Source organism: Cupressus sempervirens, chromosome 8 (genome assembly GCF_028749045.1).
Source record: "Cupressus sempervirens isolate cs-2001-9-10 chromosome 8, ASM2874904v1, whole genome shotgun sequence".
Taxonomy (NCBI): Eukaryota; Viridiplantae; Streptophyta; class Pinopsida; order Cupressales; family Cupressaceae; genus Cupressus; species Cupressus sempervirens.
Genome location: NC_143125.1, coordinates 423,945,526 through 423,965,632, shown reverse-complemented (window position 1 = coordinate 423,965,632; position 20,107 = coordinate 423,945,526). Strand labels below are relative to the sequence as shown.

Sequence of the window (20,107 nt, the reverse complement as noted above, 5' to 3'; positions counted from 1 at the left end):
GATAGCAGCCCAACTCCAGTGGCAGTTATGTCTGATGCCCCATCTATTGTAGCTACAGTTGCACAAGTTGATCCAGTGTCTACTTTGGTTACTACTGCTGCCTTAGGGTCCTTATCCTTTACTCTTCCTCCTTGGCTCACCAAAATTACTCAAAAGAGGAAGGAGGAACTTCCACTTGAAGGCATGGTTGCAAAGGTGAAGGTTCCTAAGACAAAGAAGGCTAAGGTATTGTCAAGGATTATGGTGGATGTTGACAACACCAAATATGTAGAGGTCACAGAGCTTATTGTTGAAAAGCCAATAGAGCTAATGCAAACCAGTGATGACAAGTTCACTACAATTGAACTTGGTAAACACTCTCGCTTGGCTTGTCAGTAAGATGCACATGATGTTCTTAGCATGCTCACACAAAAGAATACCAAGCTATGGGAAAGGATGAACATACTCAAGGAGGCGAGTGCTAGACTACAAGACATTATTGAGAAGATGAAGATCTCTTTGACAACTGAGTTTTCAGAACACGTAGTGTAGATTGCAAAGAAAGCCAGAGCCGTGGATAATTAGTGTGATCGTCTGGTGTCCCAAGTGGTGAATGTGATTAGGTATAGCTTCTAGATACTGAGATGTGGGAGAGATATTTCAGCCAGGTTGAAGGTACTTCTTGGTTCATTTCATCAACTCAAATCTCTTGAAGTGGACCTAAATGTGTGGAAGACTATGAGCGAAGTTGACTTAGATGGTTTGCGTCATTATGGTATTTTCTCTTTAGTAGAGATGTAATACTATATCTTGCATCTAAAGGACAACATGGAAAAAGTGTTGTAAAGCCTAGTGGTTGAAGGCGGAGTAAAAATACAATTCCTACAAGACCACGAACATATGATTAGCGATGGTTTTCAACAACTGACATGTGCAATTATCACTGAAAACAAAGAACTTGTTGATGAGGGAGTTCTCATAACAGAGTTTGAGGAAGTTATTCACCTACAACTTGGGGTGGAAGACTTTGATTTTGAGAGATTGATGCTCTTTCAAGTCACAAATTCTCACTATATGATCTCCAAAGCAAGATAAAAGAATGCAGCAATGTTATTGGAGCAAACACAAATGATATCTACAAGCTAACAGTTGTTGCATGAAGCACAAGAGAATTAGATGCAAGAATTGTACAAGAATCATTGGATAAATAAAATGAATTCATGGATACGTTGTAAAGATCTTTCAAAGTGCCTTGGATACTTTTTTTTTTTTTAAAGAAATAGAAATAGTTTTGATACATGTAAAAGCAATGTACTTTGTAAATACAGGAAACATGCACCTGTATAGACACTTCATGTAATAGAGTTGTAGTAGCATTAGGCGTGCAACTTAGAATAAGTCAAAGTTAGTTAGGGGTTTGTTAGTAGAATAAGTCAAGGTGGCCAAGAGTTTCTTCTTCCCTCTCTACCTTTCTCTTTGTTTCCTATATAAAGAAGAGAGTTCATTTCATATGTTCATCTTTTGCTCTATACAAGAAGGCTATGCTGAAGTGTTTGTAACGTGAAAACTTTGTGTTTGTGGATACAAAAGTTTCTGAATTGAATACAAAAGCAAGTTTTCTTAAATTTTGTTTGTGAAGCTTGAAGTTGATCTTTATTTTCTTAAGTTGACTTGATTAATTTATTTTTTGTTTAGTTTATAATCTATTTTGTAAAACATTTGAGTGTTCGGTTTTGTTTCTTGCAGACTTTGAGCTTTTGGAAACATAATTTTTACAATTTGATAGTGGTTGCAAATACTTGGTACAAAAGAATTTGTGGTTTAATTTCAAGTATATTATTTCAACTTGGATAGTTGGCAAGATACTTCGTGCCTTGTTAGCTATTCACTTTACTCTCAAAAAATGATTGATTGTAAGAGACTTTGAGTTCTTATTATCAATCAAACAAATCTAGTTATAATTTTTGTCTTAAGAGTTCTTACGTCAACTATTAAGCCACCAATATTGTCATTGTACTAGGTACCTTCTGATAATTTGCATGTAGTAGTTGTTTTCCTCCAATAATTCCCAAAAAAGAGTTGTTTTTTTTTTTTTTTTTTTTTGATGGAGGGTTCAGCCCAGCGAGGCATGAAGCTTGCGAGCTACCAACCAGCGAAGGCCACCATTAACTTTTAGGTACTCGATACGGGCCCACACGTGCCTGAATACTGAACACCTCTTCGGCTAAGAGCCAAGGACTGAGGAGCATCCACGCTGCCAAATTCGCCTGGGGCACGATCTCGGCCTCATCCCTTATGATGTCTATGGGCCTTGCACTCAGCAAGACTTGATCCTTGGTGGGCTCTTTGTGAGCCATTCAACTTCACCAATAGACCAAGGGCTCGTTGACTAGAGGAGTTGATTTGGAAAATCACCCATTTGTCAATTTGAATTAGGTTTTTGTTGTAGTCACCAACAAAAGCCTCCTCGATTGCTGAGAGGAGAGATTTATCTCACTACATTGTTGCCTAAAGTTAGTAGGTTGTAGTGTGAGCGACTTACAACATTGTTAGCAAATAATTTTTGGTGACTCCGATGGGGATATCAAACACATTCAAAAGTCTCACTCTTATGTTGAATTTTGATTTTTAGAGTGTAGACTAAATTTATGCTCTTTTTAATATACGGCAGTGTGTTATTTTTGTTGAATGTAAGTTTTTTTTGATTAAAATTGTGTACTTAAGTAACAATTTATTTTATTTCATACTTGTAAGTTTTTCATAGATGCAGTTTCTGGGGCAAAAGTAGTGGAAGAACAAAAACTACAATGGAAACAATGTGGTTGCACCATTCTTTCAGATGGGTGGATGAATGGCAAAAACCACACCATCATATTAATTTTTGGTTTCTTGCAAGAGTGATATGGTGTTTTTGAAATTTGTGGATAGCTCTAGCAAGGTGAAGACTGCTGAAACTTTGGTTATGGTGTTAGAGTAAGTTGTAATGGAGGTGGGAATTGATAATGTTCAAATCATAAATTATAATGCAACAACATATTTAGTAGCGGGTAGGAGACTCAAACATAAATATTGTACACTTCTTTTGGACTCCTTATGTAGTAGATGTCGTTAACCTTATTAGAATATTGTAGTGTTTATTTAATGGTCATCTTAGTTATCTTTAGTTTATTAGATGGTTTTTATTTCCGTCTTTAGTTCACAATTGTTTCTTTTTAGAAACTTTATCTTTGTATATCTATATAAGGAGCTTTCACCTCCTTTGTTTAATACAACTACAACAACATTGATTTAACATAACATGGTATCAAAGCAGCTCGATGGGATTTCATAAAAGTTGGTGAATTTTTAAAGAAAAATTTGAGCCTCTTCAGTTCTGGAATTTTTTTTCAGAAGTTTGTTTTTGTTAGAAGTATTTAATGAAATTTGTGGTTTGTCTTCGAAGATTTTTCTTGAAAATCGCAAGCCTGGTTGAGGGCTTTGACATGTGATTGATTTCTTAGTTTGGGCAAAAGTCTCTAATTTTCAAAGGCTGCATTTACTTGCATGTGATTTTTTGTGAGTTGCATGTACATGCATGTGCTGTTTTTACTATGCAAAGTCTCATATTTTGCCGCATGAAGGTTTCTCTAATGGGTTTTCATAATTTTTTCCTTTAAAAAATTTCTGATTCTGTAATTCGCAAAGTTGTGTGTGCTTCCTTTATGGGTTTATAATTTTCTTCTTAAAAATTATCTAGTGGGTTTATGAGTTAATATTGTTTTTCCTCATAAATGAACATTTGCATTCTATTATCCATTTCTTGGATTCTGTTGGTTTTGATTGATTTTTCACCTTAAAATTCATGTTCGGTTTTGATCATTTTTCACCTTGAAAATTGTGTTGGGCTTTTGTTGATTTTTCTTTTAAAAAGTAATGGCTTTTTGCAGTTTGTTTTGGGGCATCATGCTCATCTACAAACTTTGGAGGGTTTGCCAATTTTTCTTGAAAATCGTGATAGTTGTTCTCATTGTTTGTATGTCTCTAGGGAAGGCAATTTTGTTATCCAACAAAAGGTTGGATGTTTTTTGATAATCTTTGGTCAGATGTGTTGTTGATTTTGGGAGGGTTAGTGGTAGGCTCTTGTCTCTTTTTGCAAAACATTCCAAAGAAGGGGACACCGTGTTGGTTCCCAAAACCGTAGATTAGAATCCTACGAGCCTTGCTTGCTTGATGCTGGGATATCTAATCGGTTGTGGCCAACTTGACAGGATCAATCAATTCAATCTGGATCCTTTGTGCTTCTGGCTCTGCAAAACCAAGGCCGGTGCACTTGATCCTGGATAACAAACTTATATCCAAGATGTTTATAGCAGATAAATTTAATGTAAAGACAGTTTTCCAAAATGGCAAGATGTTAAGGAAACTTCTGGATTGCTAATAGTGAGTATTAATCTTAAAAAATACGATTATTTTAATAAACTTGTGAATGCTGAAATAAGATCAAAAGCGAATTATTAAAACAAATAGATATCAAACCCTTAAAGGGAAAAGATTAGAATATTGCTAGCATATAGATTGAGTATTATGAGCTTGTTAATGATCAGTGCTGAAATTTAAAAGGGCAATAGAGTCAAAACTATATGAATTCACATACAACTTTATGATATCATGTATATTAAATCCATAAACAATTCAATTATCAGGATGCGTCAAATTACTTTGTATTTATGCGTATTTGAACCGTTCTATAATGTTTTAACCCTTATGAAGACAAAATAGATACAAATAAGGAAACAATCACAATATTTCACAATATTTGTATTTATCGGGTTTAAATAGCAACGAACAATTTGATCCACTTATCCTAATAACAAATTATTAATAGAAAATAAAGATGATCACAAAGGACGAACTATATAGTAATTTAACTCTAAAGCAAATAAAAATCTTACTAATTATATTGAAGACACTCAAATGCTGATGCCCCACTCAACACAATTTGATCTCAAATAATATCGAAATTTATGCCCAATAATTCAGTATCCAAGAGCTTGGTTCAAACTTCAATCTTTTCCAAGGAAGGAGTTTAAATAGCACATATGCTTAAAAAATGCAGAGAGTTTTGGTATATCTGAATGGTGAGGCTTGTTTGATTTTTCATTACATATTTATAGAAGGCTGAAGGGTGTCGGTTGCTTTTCAAGCATCACATCTTTTTATAATTAAAAACTAACCAATATTAAACACTTAATATGGTTTAATTTTATCCAGATATAACCGACGTTTTAATTACTCCTTATATTTCTTCATCGGCGTGTATTCATGCCCTTTGCGTCCACTGCTTGAATGCGTATTCCATATGTTCTAATTTCTTTGGTCTTGCAGAATAGGATGTGATCCCTCGGGGAAAGTAGAAACTTCCATGCCCATGCATATCCCTCCACACCGGCACCCGAGATTCGTGTTCTCTATTGCTTTTTACAGCACATCTGCTAGCTTTTGTATTTCACGGGTTGAGCATCATTTGGGAGAATGTCCTTGCCGCACATAGTGATGTATTCAGGCTAAGTGAAAGTCTTCATCTTCCACGTGCATAGTCCAGACCTGCAGAACATATGAAGCATTGTTAGATGTATATCATCAAATCATAACTAGCGGTTTTGTGAAAGATGAGCGCTGAAGTCTCCTTGATTGAGCATGTTGTATCGGGATCTCCCAGATTCTACTCGGACTTCACTTATTGGGCTTCAACAGATATTCCTAAGGTTCGACGTGCAGATATCCCAGACTTACGATGGTTCCCAGGTTCATTCTGCCGTTAGTTCTGCTGAACATTCTCTTCACCAAAAACAGAAGAATGAAGTGGTTGATAACTTCTCATTCTGTCCCATATTCCATTTACCTCATACTTCAATCGGATGCTTTGTTTGTCGGATTGGACTAATATATTATTGCCGTAGATGCTTGTTTGGATTATACCCTTGTTAACATGAATGAAGAAGAAGAGTTTATATCTCTTTATCACTTAGTCAACAAATGTTTCTCCATGTCCTTTCTTGATTTTGCCGGTTACATCCTGTATGCCAACAGCATCTTTGTCTGCTGCGTGAAACACAGTACATATGCTGGACCACTATTCACGTTTATTACCGTCTTAATCACTACAAGATGCACCAAGATCTGATCATAATTCTTCTAAGAATGATGCAATAATCACAGCGATCAAGTTCATCGGAATCATGAAATAAGCAAGGATAGTATATGTCGTTGATCATTAATGTTTGAAGACATTGCTATACAGGATTATCACTGCTATGCATTTGACAGCACAGGGTCTCACCGGGCGTCAATACTTTGAAAACTTTTATTGTTTATACGGGAAGCTTTGATGTTGTTCCTTATTTTCTCTATATCATACCGTCTGTGGGTGAGATTTCATTTGACCTTCTCTGCAGTCTTATTCGCATCTGAACAATATGCTCTGCTATTAGCTGATACCATGTGTCGTGTATGCACAGAAGGTGCTGCTGGAAATGCATCACCATAAAATCATCCACAGAATTATAAGTCAAACCAATATTGGGTGACAATAACCATTTCTGTCCACCAGGTGATTAATTTGTTAATACTTCATGCACAGTAGTCACTTCAGAAATCAGGGGATACCATAAGAAATTCAGCACTAAATATCTGAAATATGTTCAAAAAGCCTCACTTCCTTTTATCATTCCTATTTAAGAATGGACTGCGGCATACATCTATTGTCTGATTCAAAATCTCTCATTGTGAAGATACAACTACACAAGAATATACTGGAATAAGAATTGTTGACAGCCTCTTTGAGGTAAATCTGTAAAATACTGTTATCATTCCGGCATCGTCAATTTGCTGAAGGGTTAATAAACTGACATGACTTCAAAATCTTCCATACTTTGTGAAGCTCTGCTTACTCTTTAAAATACTACATACTGAAATGCTCTTATGTGCACAGGTCTACCTTAGCACACTTGTATTTCATATAAATTCTTTCACAACATGTATGTTGTTGTACAGTTCAGATTGCACCCTTAACACTACATATCTTGTACATATCTGCTCATACTTTCTTATCCAATTTGATTGAGTGAATGATCGGATAAAATGTTGTAAATGGAGGCTATAATTTGGGAAAATTTCAAGGCTCCACCACACCCTTCTTTGATTTTTTTTGGGCAGATTTTGACTTCTTGGTCATTTATGTTTTTTTGCAGATCCAGGGGGGTCTCAGCAACAAGAAAATGTTGTAAAGAATTTGTGACCAAAAGATAATAGTTAGACAATGACCATTAAAGGAGGTTATATGAATATTATAATGTTTCTTTAATGGTCATCTTAGTTAGTCTTTAGTTTATTATGTAGTTTTTATTTCCGTCTTTGACTCTTTAGTTCACAATTGTTTCTCTTAGAAATGTCATCTTTGTAATCTATATAAAGAGTTTTCATCATCTCCATTTATTACAACTATGACAACATCAATTTACCATAACAAACCTTCTTTCAGAGGACATAGGAAAATTAGATTGGATGAGACCAATTGTAGAGGGTGCAAGAAAGATCACAAATACATCTACACTTACCCTTGGATTCTTCGCTTGATGAGAGAACTCACCCAAGAAAAGGAGTTGGTAAAAGCGGTCGATACAAGATTTGCAACTATTTTCTTAATGAGCAAAGTATTCTTGCTTCTTTGACTTCTTTGAAGCAAATGTTTGTGAGTCAAGCATGGCTATACTCAAGTTATTTGAAAATACCTAATGGAGAAAGTATTGCACCTATGGGATTCTACAACCAATTTGCACAAAAAGTTGTAGAGATTATGAAAGTGACTTGGAAACTTCAAAACGTCAATATTTAATTTTCTTGTATTCAAGTCTTTCATTATTAATTGTAACTTTAATTGTTAATCCTTTTGTACTTTTCTATTGCAGGTGTCAGAGCCCTCGATTAGAGTTCCCTGCTTGGTTGATGGGGATTAAACCCCCAATGAAATATCTCTATGAGGCCATGGATATAGATAATGAGGCTATCCAAAATTCGTACATGGGGGACGACCTGAAATTGACACCATATGGGAATTTATTGATAGGTGGAGCAATCAACTCCACTAATTCATTCATGCTGTAGTGTACTTCCTCAACCCTCATTTTCGATTCTCACCATCTTGCTTGAATCATGATTGAGAGGTTGTGGAGGGCCTTACTGAGTGCATGTAGATGATGATAGTTGAGGTTGAGGTGAGAGACCTCATTTGTAACTAGTTGGACATGTATGAAAATGCAAGGGGCAAACTATTCTCTTCAGACATGTAGATAAAAATTAAATAATGTTTTCACCTTATTTTCTAACCCTATAATATTTTATTTTGTAGATGCTTGGTGGCAACTTGGGGTGGAAATGTCCCAAATTTGTGAAGACTTGCTCTCCAAATCTTATGCCAACCTTGCATTCATCTAGTTGTGAGCACAATTGGAGCTTGTTTGAGGCCATTGACACGAAGAAGAAGAAGAACAAGTTTGCACAAAAACACCTCAATGACCTTGTCTTTGGGCAATGTAACCTTCGGTTGCACATAGGGAAAGTAGAGCAAATGCCAATTGGTCCACTTGATTTGGATGACATAGATTCTTATTGTGATTGGACATTACAAGAGCAACCTCCATTGTTTACAAAGGATGAGATCTGCGATTTGGAGAGTAGGCTATGGAGGATGGTGGATTCCTAGTGCATTCAAATGACACTAAGGAGGATGAGGAGGTTGAGGATGATGAGTCATTGCCAGAGCCAACACCATCTAGATCTAGGATAGAGGTCGAATCACAACGAGTTGTGCAAATGAATGAGGCACAATCACAATAGATTTCTAGGACTAGGTTCCTTAACCTGCCCATGGTTTTTACTAGAGCTCTGGGGAAGGGGAAGGGGAAGATGTAGGCTATTTTGATGTTGTACTTGACACTTGTACTTATAGTTTTACGAAGACCATTTTCTATTTTAATTTTGCTTCAAATAATTTGGCAAGTAGCCATCAACATTTCACATGGGGATGCCATTATGTACCTTTTTTGCATTTAAATATATCTAGACTCAAGTTATTTATTTTGTTTACTCATTTACTAACTCACTAGATCCATCTCCTCGTTGAACTTTGCAAAAAATGCTTCTAATTAAATTTAAGCAATTTAAGTTGCTGAATTTTTTGGGTATAAGTTGTTGAGTAATTAGTGATAGTTTGCCAATACTTTTTTGGGTTTGGCGATAAATTGCTGATAGCCATATTCAACTATGGTATGAACCAAGCAATTCACCACATATGAACAAATAAGAATCGAGAAGGGTGTCCCCTCCATTAGAATGCTTTGCAACAAGAGACAAGAGTTTTCCATTGAGATGGGTTAGTTAGTAACCCACCTTTAATCAGAAAACATCTAACTAGAAATCATCACAAAAACTTTCAACTTGATGTTGTACAATGAAGCTACTCTTCCCTAGATAAAGAGATAAACACTGAGAATAACTAGCATGGTTTTGAGGAAAAATTGGCAAACCCGCCCAACATTGTAGATGAACATGATGCCTCAAAATATACTGCAAAAAGCCACAATATTTGACGAGAAAAATTGAAAAACTTGATATGATTTTTGAGGTGAAAAAACAATCAAATCCAAACAACAGAATCCGAGATAGGGATCAACATACAAAACATCAATTTTGAGATAAAACAGTAGAACCCTACAGGTAACTGTTTAGGAAAAAATTATAAACCTACTAGATAACTTTTAAGGAAAAAAATTGTAAACCCAATACATAATTTTTGAGGAAAAAAATTAGAAACCCAAAAGAGATTTTTCAAGGGAAAAATCAATGAAAACCCATCAGAAATTTTTAAAGGATTAAAATTTTGAATACCCATTAGAAATTTTTTATGGGAAAAAATTATGAAAACCCATCAGAAAAATCTTAGTGTTGCAAAACAGGAGACTTTGCACGGTTAAACTGCACATGCAAGTACATGCAACAAACATGCAACGCAAGTACATGCAACAAACATGGAACCCTAAAAAATTAGACACTTTTGCTCAAATCAAGAAATCAAACAATCAAAACCCTCAACTAGGCTTACATTTTTCAGCAAAATCTTTGGAGACAAACCACAAATTTTATAAAATATCTCTAATGATTTTTATTTCAAAAAAATCAAAAGACAAAATACTGGAAAAAATTCCAAATTAGAAGAGACTCGATTTTTTTGCCAAATTTTGTAAAATTCCATCACCCTGCTCTAATACCATGTAATGGTAAATCGATTTTGTTGTTGTATTAAAAAAGGAGATGAAAACTCCTTATATAGATTTACGAAGATGATGTTTATAAAAGAAACAATGGTTTACTAATGAAAATAAAAAATACCTAATAAACCAACTACTAATTAAGATGACCATTAAAGAAACATTAAAAATCTAATAGAAACCATGCAAAATATTGAAACAACACACAGATCCACTATATCTTCAATAAATATCTAAGTTGTCGTATTCGCTGAAAAATCCTCAAATTTGACATTCGATGAATTCACCCATTGCCTGCAAATTCTTTGTGGATTTGCTGTTTTGGAACTTGGTCAATTTTGTGGAAATTTGTAGCGACTTTGTTAGACGTCAATGGAGCCCGGATGGATTTTGAATCGAATTTATAGCGAATTTGGGAAACACGTCATTTTGTTGACTTTTCAACTTTGTAGTAAAGTGCTTTTTGAGCAGCGACAAACCTAAATTATCCCCGTTTTGGCCTTTTATGCAACGAAATACCTAAAACGATGCCGTCAGTGTGTATTACAAATTGCATTTGGGATTTTTTGTAGTAGAAGTTTTGGATTTTTTGTAGTTGACGTTTTCTTCACATTACATCTAATAGCATTCATCTGTCCTTCAACAAAAGCACAAGCAGGAACTGATATTCAATTCAGCTTCTACATATTTGCTACGAAACTCCCTACTCCTGCATACTTGTAAACAAACTGCTATGCAACATATGCATGAGTTGTAATGGGAATGATCCTATAAAAGAAAATTCTTTGTCCGTCAATGTCTCAACATGTGTATTGTCCGCATCACATAGCCTGTAATGATTTGTTAAGAGAAACACACCATTTGGGTTAACAAAAAATCTTTTATGTATCTGAAAAGCACTATCTTTTAGTCCAATAGTCATGATGACATGCGCTAAAGAAAACTCTTTTTAGCCTTCACACTTTAGATCTTGACAAAATATCTAGATTTGTTTTTACCATCAGTTGCCATAGAAGAAATCAGTTTGTGGGAGTCTGATTGCTGGTGTAACATATATCTCTATGGTGAGCCTCTACAGGTATTTTGATGTTTTGAAATTTTGAAATTTTTTCTTTTTATAATCACGTTACAATGAACTATCAATATATCGTATAGCAGTAGGCCTTGCAAATCCATGATAACAGTAAACACTAATTAGCAGAGGATTGAATAATCATAATATTATAATTATGATTACTCAATTCTTTGCTAATTAGTGTTCATTGTTATCTATTTGAAGTGCTTGTCGCTATCTATAGGTATTAGACTATTACTGTTGTCTATAGGTATTACTGTATTAGTCTTTAGACTATTTTGTCTTCACTGTTATCTATTTAAAGTGCTCGTTGTTATCTTTTCTCATTGTTGTAACTTGTTTTGTTTATTTGTAGATTCTATCATGGTTGCAAGTGCTTCTGTTGCCAATAACCCCCACTTCAAAATCGTCAGATGTTCCCAACTTTGGAAACATGTGCAAATGATTCAACCAATGCCTGGTGGAGGAGGTTATATGTGATTTACAGGCACTGCAAAGAGGAATTTAGTAGCTCTTATAGTAGAGTAAAATCACATTTGTGCTTTATTCCTCAAAAAGGTATAAAATTTTGTACTGGGAAGCCAAGAGTAAATAGAGTGCTACCTAAAACCTTCCTTCCAAATCACATGGTAAACAAATATATTCAAGAACAGAATCAGGCAGAGGAAGCTGCTGGGAGGGCAATTTCTTCACATCCGTTAGAAAGTGGTAGGCCTTTAAAGAAAGGAAAAACATCATCTATGTCTTCAACTACCACTCCTAGTGAGCTACTTGCAAAAGGCCATCCATTCTTGCGTCCTCCTCAACAATAGATTGTAAGAGAGCAACAAGACCCCTTGGAATCATCATTCCAAAATGAAGCTAGAGACATTGTTGATCAAGCCATAGCTAGGTGCGTCTATGCAAATGGACTGTCATTTAATGTTGTTCGCTTACCACATTGGCAATACATGGTGAGGGTAGTTAATATTGCTCCAAACGGGTTCAAGGGATGATGAGGTGGCTTGTGTAGAGAACGCCATGTTGCCCATCAAGGATTCATGGGTCGAAACAGGTGTGATAATAGTATCAGATGGATAGAAAGATGCAAGAAACTATCCTCTTGTGAATGTTATTGTAGTGTCTACAAGAGGTGCAATGTTTCTGAAAGTTGTGGATTGTGAAGGAGAGGTAAAGAATGGTCCTTTCATTGCAAACATTCTCATCCAAGTTATTGAGCGAGTTGGCCCTCAGAATGTTGTTCAAGTAATAATTGACAATGCGAAGAATTGTAGGGCTGTTGGCTTATTGGTTGAGGAGTGGTATGAACACATTTTTTGGACACCTTGTGCTATGCACTCACTCAACCCTTATGCTGCAAAAAATTGGCACTAAGGTTGAGTGGATTAAAAAAATGTATGAAGAGGCACAAGAGATCCAAATGTTTGTCACGAACTACCATATGATGCAAGACATATTCGGACAATTCTTGAAATTGGAGCTCTTGAAGGTAAGTTGAATTGTTTAAAATTTAAACATGTTTTAGAAATCTAGTCACTTTAGTAAACTTTCTAGTTTTCAAAATTTTAATCTGTTATTGTTTTGATTTTAAAATAGGTTGTTGAGACCTGCTTTAACCCCAACTCTATTTTTTTGAGACACCTTGTCAAGGTTAAAGATGCATTGTCTAGAATGGTAACTAGTGCTAATTGGAGTGTATGGAGGCAATCTAATAGTGCCAAGGCAGTTGCCATAAGGGGATTGATGCTAGATGAGTCTTGATGGGATCGTGTTGAGTACCTTTTGAAGATCACTAAGCTTATATTGAGCATGATTTGATACACAAACATGGATAGGTCTTGCTTGGGTGAGGTATATGATGGCATTGACTCCATGATTGAGGACATTAGAAATATCATAAATGAGAAAGAGCAAGATCCTGATAAAATGTTCTTAAAAGAGCTACAGATAATCATGGTAGAGAGATGGAACAAAATGATTACCCCTTTGCATCTACTTGCCTTTGCATTGAGCCCCAGGTTCTATAGCCAATCGGTCCTCAAGGGGAGTACCACTAGAGTTGCCCCCATACAGAGATCCTAAAGTTGCTCAAGGGTACAAGGCAGCCCTTTGAAGACTTTCTTGAGCACCTACGACCTGCAATGAGGTCTAAATTTATGAGCTCTGCGAGCACTGATGATTGTGGTCTTGATGCTTTTGAAGACAAGAACAATGCTGATGCTCATAAATGGTGGTACTTCCATAGACAAAGATACCAATACTTGCTGCCCACTGCCATCAAAATTTTATCACAGACAAGTTATTTAATCTTAAGATTCTGATTTCTAGTTTCTTGTTGGTAAATAATCGAAAGTCTAATTTCTAGTTCCATGTTGGTAAATATGCAAATTTTCATAGGTTGCTAGTTCATCATCATATGAGAGGAATTGGAGCACATACTCCATCCACTCCATAAAATGCAACCGATGAAACTCCAAGAAGGTAGATAACTTGGTGTTTGTGCATTCAAACTTGAGGCTCACAACTCACAAAGAGAATACTGGCAAAAAGGGGGAGGCAAAACAATGGGATATCGACCAGAGGTTGCAAAGTCGGAAGTCCACTTTGATGCACTTGCGATTGAAGATGGTGATCTTGAGATACATAGTAATGATAGAGCTGATTGTGAGGTGACGACTGAGACTGCTGATGCTAGTGTCATTAATTGTGCTTCTAATCAGCAAGTACGTATTGATGATGAATTCTTTGATGGTACACTGATATTTGATCACACATGACTCTATGACTGATTACTGATTACTGATTAGTAATGTTGACATTGCTGTTTTAAAGTTTTTGAACTGAAGCATTCATATGGTGGTGTATTTTGACATTTTGTCATGGCCATTCGAACAAAAGTGTTAATATATGTGGTGGTGAATTTTGCTAAATTGCTTAATATTATCATAGTGGTTTTTGAACTTATTTGCTGCAAGCATATTTTTACATATATATAAAAAAATTTAAAAATATTTTTCTTTTTTGTATGGATGAACCCAAAACGAACCCGAAACCAGCCCAATTATTTTTTGAGTGAATTCCTTACCTGCATCCAAACTAGAATCTGAACTGACAACTTAGATAAATATTGTATATTAACTTTAAGATAGTCTTGGAGCTGGCAATGACTTATTTCTTGATTGGAAATTCACTTTTGAAGTGGAAATCCTTCACAATTTGCACACAAATGAGAGGATGAGCTGGAAATAGACAAGCTTTACCTTCTTTGCATTTGCACTCTCTTGAATTTCTTGCATTGTTTGTTTGAGGTCTTAGAATTTTCACTAACCTTCCCTTAGCAAAGTTGAACTTTGATTTCCACTTAGCATTTGCATATTTAATTTGAATTGTGATTTTTGGAATTCCACCTTTGACATCTTGATTCTATGACAACAATTTGACATCACCTTGTAGCTTGACGGCATTTCACAATGTTTTGAAAACTTTTACTCTTGGTGAAGATTTTGCAACTTTGCCCTCAATTTAGATCTTTGGCAATCACAACTTTCGTCACTTCTCCATACCTCTTTCTTTAATTGTTTAAAATTCCCCCCGAATTCGACAAGACACTTCAAGTGTTTTGACTACTAGGAGACTAAAAGATCAAAATTACTGCCGAGATAGACAAAACTAGCAAACACACATGCAAAACTAAGCTAGCAAGTGTAAAAAAGAGGGGATTGAAATAGAGGTTTGTGCGTGTTTACAACACATCAAAAGAGAACTAATGATTATTGGTATCTGTGAATGAATATCATGGGCTAGCAGTAATCAACAGCTCATCGACTATAAAAGTCAAGAGGTGGTAAAATGTGAGCTCTACCATCTAGAAGAAAAAAGGCATTGAAAGCTGATCACTAGAAGCACAATAGAAAAATATATCAAGGGAAATCCCTTAAACATTTTAGAAAGGAAAATATAATGTAATAAAACATTAGAATTACCACGAGAAAGATCTTCAAATAAGATAATGCTGATGTGGAGTCCATGCTTTCAATTGAAGGCTGGCACTAGCCTAGATTCCAGTTTAGACATCATTTAAGGGCTGGCATTCTCATCAACCGCCACAAAATAGCCAACACAATCTGATAATGTCCATATCCTATAGGATAATGACATGGATAAGTTTGGCTGAGCTGGACAATTGTGAAAATGGGGGATAGGGCACAATAAATTTCTCCAAGCAACTCTCTAAAAATTCATTTTTAACTTTCTTTTGGATGTAGACAGCATTGTTTGATGGGAACGTGCCCACAAGGGTTCAAGAGTAATGTTTATGTAATTCTGTACTCTCTGACTAAGCAGAAAGCAGAAAGTAAATAATGGAAACAAAACTAACCCTGCTTTAATGCAGAACTATGAATATCATATTAGAGAATCAATTTAGAAACCCTTGTAATCAGGCTCCATGTCAGAATAGGTTATTAAATGACAATAATAAAAAATGCACAGCAATTATGAAAACCTAGAAATCCCAAATTAATGTATATTATCAGATTTGTTTGTTAGCAGTATTAAATAGGAATAATCAGCATTTATAACAGTAAAATAAAGGGTTTGAAATGGTCGCCAAGATGGCAATCCACAACAATACAATTAAAGACAATTTAGCAGTTCATTCCGAGGAAAATTTGGACAAGGAATAGCAGTAAATCATGGAAAGAAACAGCAGCAATGAATTAATATTTTATCATCTAACATTCCATTTACAGTTTTCTGTACTACATGTATGGTGAGCAAAAATGTTGTCTATATGTTTCCAAGTTGCTGTACGGTTTTGCAGAGAGAGTAGTGCAAGGCTGGTAACAGCCAAAAGATCATAAAACAGTGCTGTTACGTGCTGATGAGGGCTGGAAATAGTCACAACAAACTAGGTGCAGACTTCCAGTAGTTAGCTGCTTGGAATGTTATGGCAGCAGCTAAGCTGTATGGCAGTGGTTATGGCTGTCAAACAAGAAACTTCAATTCCATTCTTGGTAAAGATCTTTTTTAGTTTTCTAGATACCTTTGAAAAATGCTGATATACTAATGAAGGACAATTTGCTTGCCAAATGGGCCAAAACACTTTCAAGAATAATCACCAGTGTGATCCTTGAGTAAAATTGGATTCGATGCTTTTCATCTAAAAATCGAAATGTCAATTGCAAAAAGGGTTTTGATTCTTGGGTGTTCAAATCTGAAAGTTGAATTCAATATGGCATTAATAGATATCTTAATTCAGGCAAGTGCCTTTCAAGTTCCTATGTGGGGAACTCCAATTTGGGCCACCTATTACTTGACTTTTTCCATCTTAGATTTAAAAAACTTTTGAAGATCACATGGTCTATGTTGCCATCCTCAACAGAACAGTAGTGGCAATATTAACTACAGTGAAATGTATTTTCTTCCTTGAATCAGTTGAAGGAAATTACATCCCATTAATTTGTGAAGCTATTCCTTCCCAGGAGTTCAAGACATTCAAAATGTTGATGTTTTGTTCTTGATCAATCCCTTGATTGGAAAGAAAATTTGTCACTATTGTCTTCTCTGAATACATGGTAATTTGTGTATTCACCAACTTGATCTAATCAAGTGCAGATTTGATCAAGCCACATTTGTGCCTTATACTCACTGGTCTTTTGGGAAACTACGACTCCGACCACAAGCAATGATTCCCCTTCATTACCATTTCCATGGTCTGTTATACCCCAGTACTTCTATATTGTAACTGCATGCACTTTGTGGGCCCCTTTAATCTATTTTCATTATTTGTGGGCATTAATATAATTTCATTTTATTTCCTGCAGAAGGTTTCCTGTGCATGCTTGTGGACACACACAGATGCCTGCCTCTATTTCTGTAGTGAATAGGTTGGGATTCAAAGGCAAGTTGCAGCATTTGTTTATTATATCATCTCAAAAGTGGTTTGAGATGTGGGCATAAGTATTAGAATTATATGTTTTAGCATTGTGCTTTTTGGTGTTTGGCCAAGGGGTTTTTCTTTCTTCTTGTGCTAAACACACTTCTTTGCAGTCAACAGATATGCCTGCTCTGTAAATAACCCTTATGGCAAGTAGATCCAACAACCTATTTTGCCCTTTGTCAAAGCATATGGGTTGTTGTAATCTATATAACTGGGAAGTCAATTGCTGCCTTGACATTTCTATTTATTATGCTTTCTGAATGGTGGGATGTAGAACAACTCCATTATTTGTTGACCATATGTTTGACGAACAAGATAGAGAATGACTGCCAGAACATTAAATGTTGTCTAGAATGAACCTTCAATAAACTAGCACTAAGCAAGCTTCTTGTTTTAGTGTACAAAAGTAGAGGTTAGCAACTATTAAAATAGGAGTTATTTCATTAATATCTCCTGATGTAATTCTCCTACCTACTGTTTGCTAACAAATTTCACAAAATATTAAAATACACCTACTGTTCATTGAGGCTGTATCTAGGGGGACTTTAAGCACGCTCTCTTGGTGGTTCATGAATTCAAAAGAGATTAAACTAGCAAAGAACTTAAAGTCCTACAATTCCAAAGATATAGTGATTATTAGTGATGCCTTTGCACTATGTATTGATCTGTACAATGCTTAAGAGTTAAATTTTTGAATCTTGACATATCAAGTTAATTCTTCTCTGATCTCCTCGATGATTATTTCATTTTTTAATTGATCATAGAATAACGTATGTTAGGTTATATGTGCTGATGGCGTGTTTTTTTTATTCTAATAAGAAAATTAAAAAATGATAATATCCATATGCTCTCAAAGTTGTTACTTCGGTGAGAAGTAATCATTATCATCAGCTCATCAGCAGTTCAAAACTCTGTTTACATATTTAAAGTCTTGCAAGATACTTGGCATATTCCAAGTCTCATGAAAAGCCTTCTGATAGCTTCTACGTTATGCTCAATAGAAAGTTTTAGGTACCTTCTCATGAAATTACATTGAATTTTCAAACTTGTGCAGCATCAAATAACTCTGAGCAAACAAGCAACCAGGATCTTGTTGTCCAGCTTTTGAAGAAATTGGCTAATTCAACTGATATACATAATGGGACAAATGCAGAAGCTACAAAACAACCCACAGTAAATCAGTCTGGCAATCTTCTCAATTGCAATACTACCTCAGAAAATGGAAACCCTTATGATTCAGTCAAACCTCATGCTATACGCAGTAGCTTGCTGAATAGTCCGACTATTACATCATCATCCAGATTGGGAGTTGTTGACCATCATCCGTCTGTATTCCAGCTTGACAAAGTTTCTACCATTCGTGGCAGTGAACAACCATTTGCTTCAACCCATGTGCCATACAATGTGTTTCTTCAACAAAAATCTTCACATTTAACTACCAAATCAGCTGTGCCTCAATATTCTAATACCTCCCGGGAGATATGGAGCAGTCTTCAGCATGCATGGATACAATCAAATGCGCAAGAGGGTACTGATGTTTCAAATGTTATTGATTTGAATAGTGTAGAGGATACTTCTGAAGAATTGTTACCTCCTTTAAATGGACCATCAACGTTGATGCTTCTAGGAGGCATTGATTCTAGGAGCGATCAAACTGCTTTTTATCATTCAGGAGCTGTATCAGATGTTCATCCAACAAATCAACTCCAAATAAGTGACAATGCAGAATCTGGCTCTGATCAATCGCCATCTAGTTCCCAATCTAGTGGACAGGTAGAATCCATAAAACTCAGGATGTCTGTCTCTTGTATTGAGGTATATGCTCTTCAATTTTTATTAGCAAAGAGTATTGCATGGTTAACAGTATTAACTTATTTTTTATTGTCTATATTTTACAAGATTTTGAAATTTTCCTCTGCATGTGTCATCAATTTGAGCAAATGAATATCATTTTCTTGTTGTTTCCAGTCTTGGGGCTGTGCATGCTCCTTCCCTTGACTTGCTTCTACATGCATATTCCTGCTACATTGTTATTTGTCCATATTAATCAGAAATGTATCTAGCCTCAATTTCTTGGTGGGGTGGAAAATGTTCTATTAGAGGGGGAAGATTCATTCAACATTTGCAACAAAGTATCTATTAAACCTATCTCATTTTCCTCTTCCCTTCTAATTCTTTTGGGTGAGGATTTATTCAAGGTACTGGTTGGGTTGCCTGAGATCACACTTAATAAACTTGTAATCTCATTCAGTTTCACATTATCTTGGATGGTCTTTGTTTTGCATTTCATGTTAGTGTGACAAGTAACTTAAATCGAAGCAGTAAATCATTGTCAATATCCTTACTGAAAGCAAATTTAAAAGTACACTAGTGGTGACTATTAGCCCAACCAATCTTGGGCCTCAAGGGCGATTAAACAGATTTAATGTGTTATGTCTGGAAATGACTGTACAATTAGTAGACCGCAACAGCAACAATTCTCGAGTGGTAAACTAAAAGAGAATTCAAGAACATGAAAACAAGAAGCTAGAGAAATTATGAAAGGCATAGTTAGCTTACTCGACAAGCTGCGGAGTACTTGCCAATATTCATGGTGAGTTTTCCTGGGCTTCTTTTGGGTAGTTTTTGATGACTTACAGAAAGTTCTTTCCAATTAGTACTCACTGAGCAGTACTCAGCAGGTACTTGGTGAGTTTAAGCCCTTGACTCACACCTCATTTGAAAAACATGGATCAGGATACTCCAAACATGTTTCTCAATGGTTTTATAAGCATTGTTTTGAGCCTTCCAAAAAATTATGAAAATGGT

At 35.5% G+C, this 20,107-nt stretch overlaps 1 protein-coding gene across 1 annotated transcript in view; it reads left to right on the top strand.

Moving 5' to 3' along the window:
- LOC149543042 (squamosa promoter-binding-like protein 1) overlaps positions 1-20,107 on the top strand; it is a 74,531-nt gene that overhangs the window by 10,085 nt on the left and 44,339 nt on the right. The window contains exon 3 of the mRNA XM_089797974.1: positions 18,354-19,072. Coding sequence (XP_089654100.1) covers positions 18,354-19,072 — 719 coding nt within the window. The remainder of the gene's footprint in view (positions 1-18,353; positions 19,073-20,107) is intronic.